Consider the following 11,800-nt stretch of genomic DNA (forward strand, 5'->3'; position numbering starts at 1 on the left):
TCCTGCAGCCAGGGGCAGCTGCCTGTGGTTCTCTCCAGCAGTGGAGGGCTTCCCAAGGGTGGGGAGGGCTGGCCGGTGCATGCCTTGGAGGACGTTCACTCCCCATGGCCGGGAGCATCTTGCCCTAGTGGTCAATAGCAGTAGGGGCTTCCCGAGGGTGGCGGTGCTGGCTCTCTCACGCTGTGTCAGCAGAGCCCTTCCCAAGGGTGGGCAGGGCTGGCCTGTTCCTGCTGCTGTGGTGGTGAACTTCCTGACTTGGGGAGGAGGTTGCTGGGGTGCACCAGGGCAGTGGGGCACTTCCTGTGGGTGGAACACCAAGGAGGTGGTTGCCTTCCCATGGGTAGTGGGCCCAGTCCACTGCAGAAGGAATGTGGCTTCTCCCCGGGCATGCCCGTGGTGGAAGAGGGGGATGTGCTGGGAATGCCGTCTGTGCTCTACTAGCTGTTGTTCAAGTGAAAATGCTGTGGAGCAAGGAGTATTCTCTGGTGGCCCACACATCCTGCTCTCCCCTCCCAACAATGGTGCAACGTCTCTCCTGCAGGCCCAGACCTTCTCCTGGGTTCCCTCTCTTGTGGCTTTCCAGTCCCCAGCCCTTAGCACTTTGCAACCCTTCACCCCTGGGGCACCACTTCCTCATTTCTTATGCTGTCTCCACACCACCAATCCCAGCCTGCTCCCAGAGACTCACCTCCGAAGCTTAGGGATTGGCACCCAGTCCCCACCAAAGCGTCTCAGTCTTTGGGACCTGTGCCAGCGGTCCTGATGATCTGTGTGGCTCTCACACTGCCTCTCAGTCCTCTGACCTGCTGATGCACTTTTCGTGGCATCTTGGAGATCCCTTGGACTCAGCTGATCTTTCCGCAGGTTCAGTGAGTTTCCAGGGTGTGGGTTCCCTTTCTCCTTCACCGTTCCCTCTCAGGAGTCCAGTCCTGATGCCCCTTCTCTCTCTCTCCTCTTTTCTGTTGTTTTATCCATTGCGTCAAGAGATTCTTCCCATTATTAAAGGTTTCAGTTCTTCTGCCAGCGTTCAGTTGCTGTTCTGAGTCATTTTACATGTAGATGTGTATTTTTTGTTGCATCTGTGGGAGAGGTGAACAAATCCCCCTACTCTTTCACCATCTGGGCTCTCTAAAATTGGGTCCTTCTTTATCTTTCTCTATGGCCTTTGTTTCAAAGTCTATTTTGTCTACTATGCGTATCACAGCTCTTGCTTTCCTGTCTTGACCATTGAAGTATCATGTCCCGTTCTCTCACTTTCAGTCTATATGTATTCTTTGCTCTAAAGGGAGTCTCTTGCAGACAGCAGGTTGTGTTTTTGCTTTTTGATCCAATCTGCCGCTCTGTGTGTATTGATCAGAGTACTCAGTCCCTTGACCCTTAAGGTAACTATTGAGAAACATGTATTTATTCCCATGTTAAACCTTGCTTTTCAGTTGATTCGGTGTATTACCTTGGTTCTTTTTTTTCTTTTTCTTTTTTCTTTTTTTAATGATTTCCATTTATTTTATGCTTGGATACATTTTGTTTTAGTTTTCATGAATGGAATGTTTGCTTTTGATTTGTGGTTTCCCTGTTTTTCAAGTATGTTAACCACTTCCTACCTCTGCTTGCTTTAGCCTGGTAGTCATATAGGCTCAAACACATTATTTAAAATTAGGTGTCTATATTTTCATACTTACTTAGCTACATTCTATGCTTTTGAATTTCTTCAAGAACTTTGTGTTTGTCCTTTTGGTGTTCCTTGTGTTTCTCATCACTTTTAGAGTAGATTTTTGTTTGTTTGTTTGTTTGTTTGGGTGATGTATGCTGGCTTACTTAAGTGACTGCTTTCCAATCTGTATATCTTCTGTTGTATTTCTCCTTCTTCTTCTTCTTCTTCTTCTTCGTCTTCTTCTCCTTCTCTTTCTCCTCCTCTTCCTCCTCTTTCTCCTTCTTCTTCTTCTCCTTCTCCTTCCCCCTCCCCCACCCTCTCTCCCTCCTCCCTCCCCTCCCTCTCCCACTCCCCATCCTTCTCCTTCTCCTTCTTTTTCTTCTTCTTCTTCTTCTTCTTCTTCTTTTTCTAGCCATTTCAGTATTTGTTTAGAATGGGTTTAGTATTCGTGTACTTTTTTACCTTGTGATTGTTGGAGAAATTCTCTGTTTCCCTTTCCAGTTCAAATGATACTCAATAAATAAATAAAAACATACATAAATGAATAAATAAATAAATGAATAAATAAATAAATAAATGATAGTCTTTCTGGGAGGAGTATTCTAGGCTTCAGTGTTTTTCCTTTTGGAACTTTGATTATAGCTTGCCAATTTCCTCAGGCCTGTAGTGTTTCTATAGGGAAATTAGGTGATTTGGGGGTTCTCTTATAGTTAATGCGTTGTATTTCTCTTGCTGCCTTTAGAATCCTCTCTTTATCTTTATCTTTGGCCATTTTCATTATAGTTGGTCTAGGTGTAGGCATATTTGTGTTCAGCCTGTTTTGTGCCTTCTGTGATTACTGTATTTTGATGCCTGTTTCCTTTAGTTTGGGAAAATTTTGAGACATAATTTCTTCCAATATATTTCCAATCCACTTTTCTTTTTCTTCTGCTTCTTCAATTGCTATTATGCATAGATGGACCCCTGTTATGCTACCCCATAGATCTCTTATGTTGCTTTCATGTGTTTTCATGTGGTTTTCTGCCTGCTGTCCTGATTGGGTGATTTCCATTATGCTATCTTCCATGTCACTAATTAAGTCCTCTGCACTCTTCACTCTGCCTTTTAGTGCCTTTAGCCCAGTTTGGCTATCTGCAAAAGACTTTTCTAATTTTTCCCTATTTTCCCCTAAATTTCCTCATTCCTCTCGAAAGTAATTGACATGACTGTTTGTAATGTGCTCGTAAATCCCTGATATTCAGCCTTCATTCCTTCAGTATATATTCACTCTACCCCTTTTGAACTCAGTGTCTTTTGGCCTACAGAGGTCTGTTGCATTGTTTCTGCTTCACATGAAATCTCCTGTACCTTAAATGGGAATTGTTCCTGAGATTCTTCATCGTGTCTATGATTTTCTTTTTCTGTGAGTTTGGGGAAGCCAAACTCTAGTCTTGGAGGGTTACTTCTAGGCAAGAGCAACCCTTTGTATTTTGTGGGGTGTTACCATTTATTTGGGGCATGGAGGATTCCATTCTTGCTGGCTCAATCTTGGGAGTGAGCAGGCCATTATCCCGAGGGTGCAGAGTGTATTTCCAGGGAGAGGGAGGCAGTGGGTAGGGCTGGTAGACAGTGCCTTCTTACTGAGGTCTTAGCAGCAGCAAGTACATGCAGGGAGGTGGCACAGGCTACTCCTTGTTTCAAAGCCTTGGGCATGATAATGAGCTTTTTGCAGAATCATGAGGTGCCCAGAGCATTTGGTAGCGGCAGTTGCAGTGGCAGTGGCAGTGGCAGTGGCAGTGGCATGGTTTGTGAATTCCCAGAGAAATTGGAGCAGAAACAGGTAATGTTTGGTCACAATGACCTATTCTGAGGTGCCCTCTGAGGTGATTAGGGCCACAAGCGGTGCTTGTTTCTGGACCCCTAGTGGTAGCAGGCCATGCACACCTCTGGAGTGGGAGATAACCATGGGGGTTTGCCCCCCCAGCTGAGGACCCTTATAAGAAGCAGCCTGTCCCTCTTAGCCCACACAGGAGGTGGTGCACCACTGCTCCTAGTTACACGGTCTTGGCAAAGGACAGTGTTCAACCTTCTGGGTGCTTCTTCCCTGAAACTGTCAGAGCATTTGGCACTGACAGTTGCAGGGCAGTTATATGGCCAGGGTGTTGACAGCAATACTGGGTGGTGATCAGTTGTAGTGCCCGCTCTGATTTCTGACCTCTGAGGTGACTTGGTCACAGATTGGACCTGATCTCACACCCCTACTGGTGGCAGGCCTTGAGTCCCTGTGGTTTCTGAGATGACTGCTTTGGTTTGTCCCTGCTGCCTATAGATTACTCAAGAGGCACCACATCTCACTTACCCACCTGATGCCCATAGCCCCCACCAGAAGGATCTGGACACCCATAGCCAGCACAAGAAGTGCCCAGGCTGCTGTAGCACAAGCAAGTGGCTTCTTGCCACCTGTAGCCTGCACCAGGGGCACCCTGCCCTCTGAAAGTCTGTGGACGTGTGAGCAGGGAGATTCCATTAGCATCTGCCCCTCCTCCTTTTGCCCTCTGCAGCAATGGCACATTGCTTTTTAAGACAAAGTGGGGTCCTTTCTACTCCAAGGATGGCTCTGAGGTGACTCTTGGTTTGATTGAAAATAATTCTTCTGAATGTACTCCAGAAAGACAGTAAAAGAGAAACATAAGAAGCTGCTAAGTCGAACAGATTCTATATCTTCAAGGGACCTGTTCACCTGGCTGAGGTTTGGTGTTAAAGGCCAGCCTTTGTATTTAAGCCTAAGCCTGTCTTTGTGTAAAACAAGAAAGCAACCTCTAAGTGTGAATCGGGACATATAAAGGGGTGGAGATAAAGGCAAAAATAACCTAGAACAGTTTGAGGATTTTAGAGAGAAAATGACACCCCCATTTTTCTTCTTCTTCTTCTTCTTTTCTTTTTATGTAAATGGTTCACTGATAAACTACCACCCTGTGGTGACCATGATGCAATCTCTGATGATGTCATGTGGATATTGTTGTTGCAGTTATGGTGTAAATTATGGTCATGCTTCCTGGGGAAGCTAAAATATGCTATTGCTTTGACTGTGAAATGTACTTTTTAAGTAATTGTTTACCTTTTTTTTTTGTCTTTTTAGGGCCACCCCTGTGGCATATGGGTGATCCCAGTCAACGTCAAAGCAGAGCTCTGTCTGCTGGCCTACATCCACCATAGCAATGCTGGGACTGAGCCACATCATTAACTCACATCACAGCTCATGGCAACTCTGGGACTTTAAACCACAGAGCGAGGGCAGAGGGTGAAGCTGCTTCCTCAGGGACACTAGTTAGGTTTGTTAACCTCTTTGCCATCATGGGAACTCAATGGAATTTATTGATTTATTTTTCTTTGCAATGAAGACAATCTTGTCAACTAATATCCAAGTTCCCTTTGAAGTAACAGATAGACTATAATGCAGCTGAGAAAACACTAAGTAAATACTATGTATTTTCCCTTTCCAAATTGACTTTTATTTGCCCCTTTTTCCAAACCATCATAATTGAGACCCCCATTCAATACAACCTGGACTATTTCAGAAATCTCTTGACAGCTATTCTCTATTTCCTTAGTTCCATTTTCCTTTTTGAAACAGTTACAGCTAGGAGACATGTCAAATGCTCCTCTCTAATTATCAAGCATTTCAAATATTAAAAAACGGCAAAATAATCTGCCATTGAAAACAATTAAAATGACAAAAGGACAACCTGCAATGGGAGACAATTATTTCAGATGATGCAGCTAATAAGGTCGCAATCTCTAAAATCTAAAAACAACCTATACACCTCAACAACAAAACAGCCAATAATCCAGTGGCAACATGGGAAAGAGACCTGCATAGACATTTCTCCAAAGAGAATATACAGATGGCCAACAAGCACATAAAGAAATTCTCAACATCACTGTTTATTAGAGAAATGCAAATCTACACTACTATGAGGTATCACTTCACACCGGCCAGAATGGTCATCATTAACAAGTCCACACATGAGAAAAGGCTAGAGAGGGTATGGAGAAAAGAAAACTCTCTTACGCTGTGGGAGGAATGTAAATTGTTACAACCACTATGGAAAACACTATGGAAACACTTCAGAAAACTAAATATAGAAGTAGCATGTGACCCAGAAATGCCACTCTTGGGCATACACCTGGGGAGAAAAAAAAAAAAAAAACTTTCCATGAAAAAGTTACATGCGCATGTATGTCCATTGCAGCACTATTCCCAAGAGCCAAGACATGGAAATAACCTAAATGACCGTTGGAAAGAATGGATTAAGGGATGTTGTATATATACACAATGCAACACCACTCAGCCGTAAGAAAAGAACAGAATAATGCCATTTGCAGCAACACGGCTGGAACTGGAGACTCTCCTACTAAGTGAAGTAAGCCAGAAGGAGGAAGGCAAGCACAATATGACATCACTTATGTGTGGAATGTGACATATGGCACAACTGAAACTTTCCACAGGAAAGAAACCCATGCATTTGGACAACAGGGTTTTGGTTGCCAAGGGGGAGGGTGCAGGATTGTGATGGACTGGGATTCGGGGGTTGAAAATGCAAACTATTGCATGTGGAGTGGGTATGCAATGAGGTCATGCTGTATAGCAATGGGAACTATCTCTAGTCACTTTTGATGCAGCATAATGTGAAACAAAGGATATGTATGTGTGTGGGTGTGGGTCTTGGGTGGGTGGGTGTGTGACTGGGCCACTTTGTGGCACAGTGTGAAATTGATAGAACACAGTTAACAAGCTATGATGGAAAAATCATTTTAGAAAAAGAAATGCAGCATCCCTTTACTCTTAACTGTGTCCAAAACAAAAAAATGTAATTGTAATATATACATGTAAGGATAACCTGACCCACTTGCTGTAGAGTTGGAAAATAAAAAAAAAAGGAAAGAAAAAAAGAATTTGAAAAATTAAAGAAAGAGATGCATTTGAATAAAAAAAAAAGAAGATGAAGCTATGAAGATGAACATACAAGTTTATTGCTGAAATAACAGAATTGCAGGAATTTGGTGACATTTGCCAGCATAAATTTTTATCTTCACTCTCCTGCATAACCTATAGTCCTTTGATAGGTCAGTGGTAATTAGGTTGATGTTCAGATACGGAAGAGGACTGAGGGTATGGCCTTGAAAGCGAGGCAGCAGATGTGTCAATGGCCATTGGCATTGGGAACCATGGATGGGCTGCTGGTTGGTGATTAGACAGAGCCCCCTCAGTTGGTGATATATTCTGGAATCTGGTTGGCAAAGGAGAAGGCTCCACCCTCAGTCCAAAATAACCACTTGGGAAGTTAGAAATGCGGTGGTACTGAGAAATGGAAGTGGTAGTTGTAATGAAATTCACGATGTGGCCACTTGCTGGAGAGTAGCTGCTTTGTGAGTGCATGTGAAACGTGGTCAACTGACTAAAAATAGCATGTTGAGCCATGACAATTTGTCCTGGTGGCCTGAATGATGGTGATGATGGAGAAGAAAGACCACTTCTAGTTGGGGTAGTTGTATTAGAAATTCTCTGGCTCATAGAAGGCCATCTTATTAAAGGCACATTTAGGTTTGTAGAGGTTGAAAATGCATCTTCTCCACGAGTTTCTGTAGCCACATCAGAATTATGGTTATCCACATCACCCCCTGTTCTAGAGCGCTTCTTGCTGCAACCTTGAAGTAGAGAAGCCGATACTGGAGAAGCATTTTTCACCCTGACTCTTCTTTTCATCCTCACCAACAGATGGGGACAGCCTCGTTTAAAATTTGGATTATGGTAGAACTGCAGCTAAAACCAAAAGAGAAAGGTATTTAGTGACCTTTTAAACAAAGATACGAGGACAAAGAATCCATACAAATCTGACTTGTTTCATCACACAGAGTTAATGTCAGGAAATAATACTCATCTATTATTAACATTATCAAAAATTTATGTAGTGGGAACAGGCAATTATGGTCCTTAAATAAAAATGCCTGGTGCATTTACAGTAACAGTATGAGGTTCAGGGGCTTGTATTGGGTGAGGTTCATCGAGAAGGCTCCAGGTGGCTAGGAAATTTCTCTATCACCCCAAATATTTTATGACCAAGTGGCCTTCAGTTGAAAAGCATAGCAGTACTTCATCCCACTTTCAAGGTCTACTATGACCCTATATGTATGAACATATTTGCAGATGTCCCTCTGTAAATAGTAACTGGACATTTCATAATACCTTGTTCCAAGCAGAGACTTCATTATCTTCTGCCAGAATGTTGGCTAGTGAGGCAGGTCTTTGAAAATTCCTTTGCAACTTAGTAAATCCATAAAGGTTAAGCTGTCGAACTAAGCTTTTCATACTCTCAGTTTCAAATATTCTGAAGGGAGCCTTTCTCTCCAGAACTTCTTTCTTGAAGCGTTCTTCATTAATCACGATCGAGGTTCCATTTTCATCCCACCAAATGGACTTAAATCGATCACTTTCAACAATTTCCCAAAGTTTTCTGGGAAAGGGCAGAGGAGGAAAATCATTATCTCCATCTGGTTCAGAGGCACACAATGTGTGGCATGGCTCTTTCGTCAGGGAGCCCTCAGTCAAAGCCTGGAAAGCTTTTTCTTCACTCTGAGACCTCAAGTCCAAGTCCCCAGTGATTGAGTTATCACACCATGGAGATGTAATGGAGGATTCTGAACCAGTTGGTGCATCTTTAGGAGACACACCTTGAATTTCTGAAGGAGCATGTGCCATCTCAGATAAATTTTTCTTCAGCTACTTTCCTCACCTGCATGGCTTTTGAACTCTGCAGTTTTAAATGCTGCTTCGGTAAGCCTACACAGATAAACTATCCAATCCATCACAGTGGTTGCCAGCCTGAGTAGCTGTGACATCACAAGACACAAGTCTCCTAGCAATCTGAGCATAACCTTCAGTCAGGGTTTACTTCTCTATGAAATTAGCCCAGTTAACATAAAATACGAGCTCCGTACTTAAACAGTAACCCAAAGAGAGAAAAAAAAAAGGAGATCAGCAAATGAGACCCCATTCCAATGGAATCTTTTTAATAAAAAAATCACATAAATAAATAAATCCATTTCATCCCTGAAGTAAACGCAAGTTCTCTCTTGTGCACATACGCACTTGTGCCTCTTAGGTAAGGCCTTGTAAATGGAAGAAAAAAAAATGGCAAAGTGAAACGAAAGTTATGCAGCTCTTGAGAGTGTATAACTAGAATCTGTGCAGTATTTATATTCAGAAAAACATAGCCAGTGTTCTCTGTTGGCTAGCTTGTTACAAAAGTGTTCTGATCTCTGCTGTGCTATGGGTTCAATCCCTGGCCTGGGAACTTCTGCATGCCCCAGGTACAGTCCACAAAATAAAAAGACAAAAAGAAAAGAAAAAAAGAAACAAATACACAATCAAAAACAAAACAAAACAAAACAAAAACACGACCTTTATCACTAACCAAGACATAGAAGGGCCCTGGGCACCAAGCAAAATATCTATAGCCATAGAGACAAAAAAGGTTGAGGGTTGCCTGTGTAGGAGAGGAAATTTGGGGAAGAACCATCCATAGGGTTTGAGATTTCCTTGTGGATTGATGACCATGAGAACTGGGGAATTGATGGGCGTACCACATTCTGAAGATTATGTATGCCATTGAACTGAATACTCTAAACCTTCCCATTGCTAAAAACTGACAGTGATCTGGTATCACTGATTTTATTATATAGAGTTTTCTGTGTATTCTACGTAAGTAGTCTGTGTGTTAAACAATATTCCAAACATTTTCCGTTAGGTTGCTGAGGGAGGAATGCACAAGACCAAATAGTACACAAGAGAGATTTATTAGGGTCTCTGAGGGGGCTGGGTGGAGCTCAAGATGGCATCAGCCTTGACTGCAAGGAGGTGTTAGGCTTATAAAGCATCTGTGGTGGGAGTCTGTGGTTGGAGTCCACGGTGGGACCTTGCGGCAGGGAAAATGGAGAAGAAAGGGAAGGTCAAGGGAGGTGTAGGGACTCAAGACCCATGACAGAGCACAGCTAATCCTTGTAGGCAGTTAGCCTGTGCAGGCAGTTGCTTCCCTCAGGTCCTCGTTTCTTGCTGCCCAACTTGCACATCCACATTCTGGGAAGGGTGTCCACAGCAAGTCTCTCAGGTGAGCAGCAATAGTTGGGGTGTATGGCGGTCTGTCTCCATCCTCCAGGGCTCCTCTCATTCAAGCCTTCCATTATATGGGATAGGGATGAATGTCTACTCTTCTCTATCTGCTTCCTGCTGGCCTGGGGTGAGGAGTACTTGTGGATGGACATGGTACATGCTACCATAGAGGATGGGAAGAAAGGAAAAATAAGATTAAATAGGGGTGTGGGATGTAAGTTGATACTGGTATTGTTGGAGGAGTGTAGTTTTATCTGAGTAGGTTTTAACACGTGATGTGGTATTTACACGTAAATCACAGGAACTATTGGTCATAATACATGTTGTCTCCTTTCTGTTGCTATAAGAGAAGACCTTGTAAATATAAGGTTGCTGCTGCCAGCTGATGCTGCTTTGAGAACAACTGGTGTCATCAAGTCTGACAGGGCACATAAACCCTACGTTCTTGGCAATGCAAAGGCTTGCCTAAAATTACTTCCATAAGATTTCCTAGTCTTCCTTGGATGTCTGACCCACAGCTACTCCATTCTGCCTTTTCTCCCTTTTGGCCCATGCAGATGCCATGGTCAGTGATCTCTGTATTTCTAGATGAGAGAAGATGCAAGAATTTGGGCCCATAGAGATCCTCACCTGAAATCAGTCTGAAGGCCTGTGCCTCACTCCTGGTTGCCTCCCTGAGCTCTGCTCAGCAGGTGCTGCAGGTCAACAGCTGCTGTGCCTCAAGTTTTCCTGCACGGAGAGCCTCTAGGCAAGTGCTAACTTGAGGTCACAGTTGGCCATACTCCCCCATGGTCGGACATTTGGCCATAGATTGGGGAGGCATTTCATGACCATTTCATCTCACAGTGCCAGCAATGAACATTGCTAGGTCTGGCAATGATGTCACAGATAGGCCATTAAATGTGCTAGTCCTGGACAAGGCCATACTAGGAGTAGCCAAAGGTCTCTGGACCACCCATCTTCCTCGTCTATTATGGTCCTGGAAAACATTCCCTCTTGTTGCATGTTCCCATATCGAGAGATCAGTGCTCTCATATGGAACCACATATCATTTTCAGTGACTCAGTTACACTTCTGGAAATGCAAGAAATAGCAATTTTGTGAAGACAGTGAATAAAACATAAACCTAGAAACTCTCATGCTGAGAGAAGGAAGTCAGAAAGAGAAAGACAAACACCACATGATAACACTTATATCTGGTGTCTATTTTAGAGCACAAGTGAAGCTTTCCACAGAAGAGAAAAACATGGAATTTGAGAATAGACTTGTGGTTTCCAGGGGGAGGGGGACTGGGACAGAGTGGGATTGAGTGGGAGCTTGGGGTTGATTGATGCAGTCTCCTGCCTTCGGAATGGATAAGCAGTGAGATCCTGCTGTGTAGCCCTGGGAACTATGTCTCCTCACTTGTGATGGAGCATTATAATGTGAGAAAATAATGTAAACATGTCTGTGTACCTGGCTCACCATGCTGTGCAGTAGGAAATATAACAATATATTTGTGTCAATAAAATCAAATTAACCGATTCTGGTAAGGAGTGGAAAAACATAAGAAAATATTTGTGGCCTCTTAAAAAATGTGGAAAGCAGTATTCATAAAGTCATAAATGAAAATTGAAAAGCTTCACACAAAACAGCCCTGTTTTATCGCTGTTCAGCTGGATTAGTCTGTTCCTTCTCTTTAAAGGAAATTTTATTCTGGCTTGTCCACTCAGCTGTATTCCCCAGTGTTCTTAGGCTGGTTATCCCTAGATAGTTTAAACATTCCCAACACAAGAGAGCCTTTAAATTTCGATTAATGTAGCCCAGAAGAGTTACGTCACTTGGCTGAAGTCTTACTTGCTGATTGAGCTTGAGTAACAGTTGAAGGAAACATAATTGTGCCCTTGTGAGAGCAGGTATTAGTTGAACAGGTGAGGGGATCCCACCTAGGAACATCACTGAGAAGAGCCTTGGAGGGGAGAAACCCACCAAGGTAGATGAGAAGGTCAACAAATGACCAT

General features: G+C 43.2%; 1 protein-coding gene and 1 pseudogene across 1 annotated transcript; both read right to left on the reverse strand.

The window, feature by feature from the left end:
* LOC110257923 (small ribosomal subunit protein uS5 pseudogene) overlaps positions 1-4,034 on the reverse strand; it is a 54,786-nt pseudogene extending 50,752 nt beyond the window's left edge.
* Positions 4,035-6,642: 2,608 nt separating this feature from the next.
* LOC110257953 (heat shock transcription factor, Y-linked-like) lies at positions 6,643-8,458 on the reverse strand. Its single transcript, XM_021080970.2, has 2 exons — positions 7,878-8,458; positions 6,643-7,454 (listed from the first exon to the last, which is right to left on the reverse strand). The coding sequence occupies exons 1-2, from the start codon at positions 8,388-8,390 to the stop codon at positions 6,759-6,761; spliced, it is 1,209 nt and encodes a 402-aa protein (XP_020936629.2). The 5' UTR covers positions 8,391-8,458; the 3' UTR covers positions 6,643-6,758.
* Positions 8,459-11,800: the final 3,342 nt, after the last annotated feature.

This window comes from Sus scrofa, chromosome Y, assembly GCF_054392235.1.
Source record: "Sus scrofa isolate SSC_HxYL_T2T_F1_AM1 chromosome Y, Sscrofa_HxYL_maternal_Yorkshire_Landrace_v2.0, whole genome shotgun sequence".
Lineage (NCBI taxonomy): Eukaryota > Metazoa > Chordata > Mammalia > Artiodactyla > Suidae > Sus > Sus scrofa.

Coding starts and splice junctions, on each gene's coding strand:
- LOC110257953 (XM_021080970.2), bottom strand. CDS start 8,390: ATGGCACATGCTCCTTCAGAAATTCAAGGTGTGTCTCCTAAAGATGCA. Junction 7,455..7,877: donor AAGTCTCTGCTTGGAACAAG/GTATTATGAAAT, acceptor TTTTGGTTTTAG/CTGCAGTTCTACCATAATCC.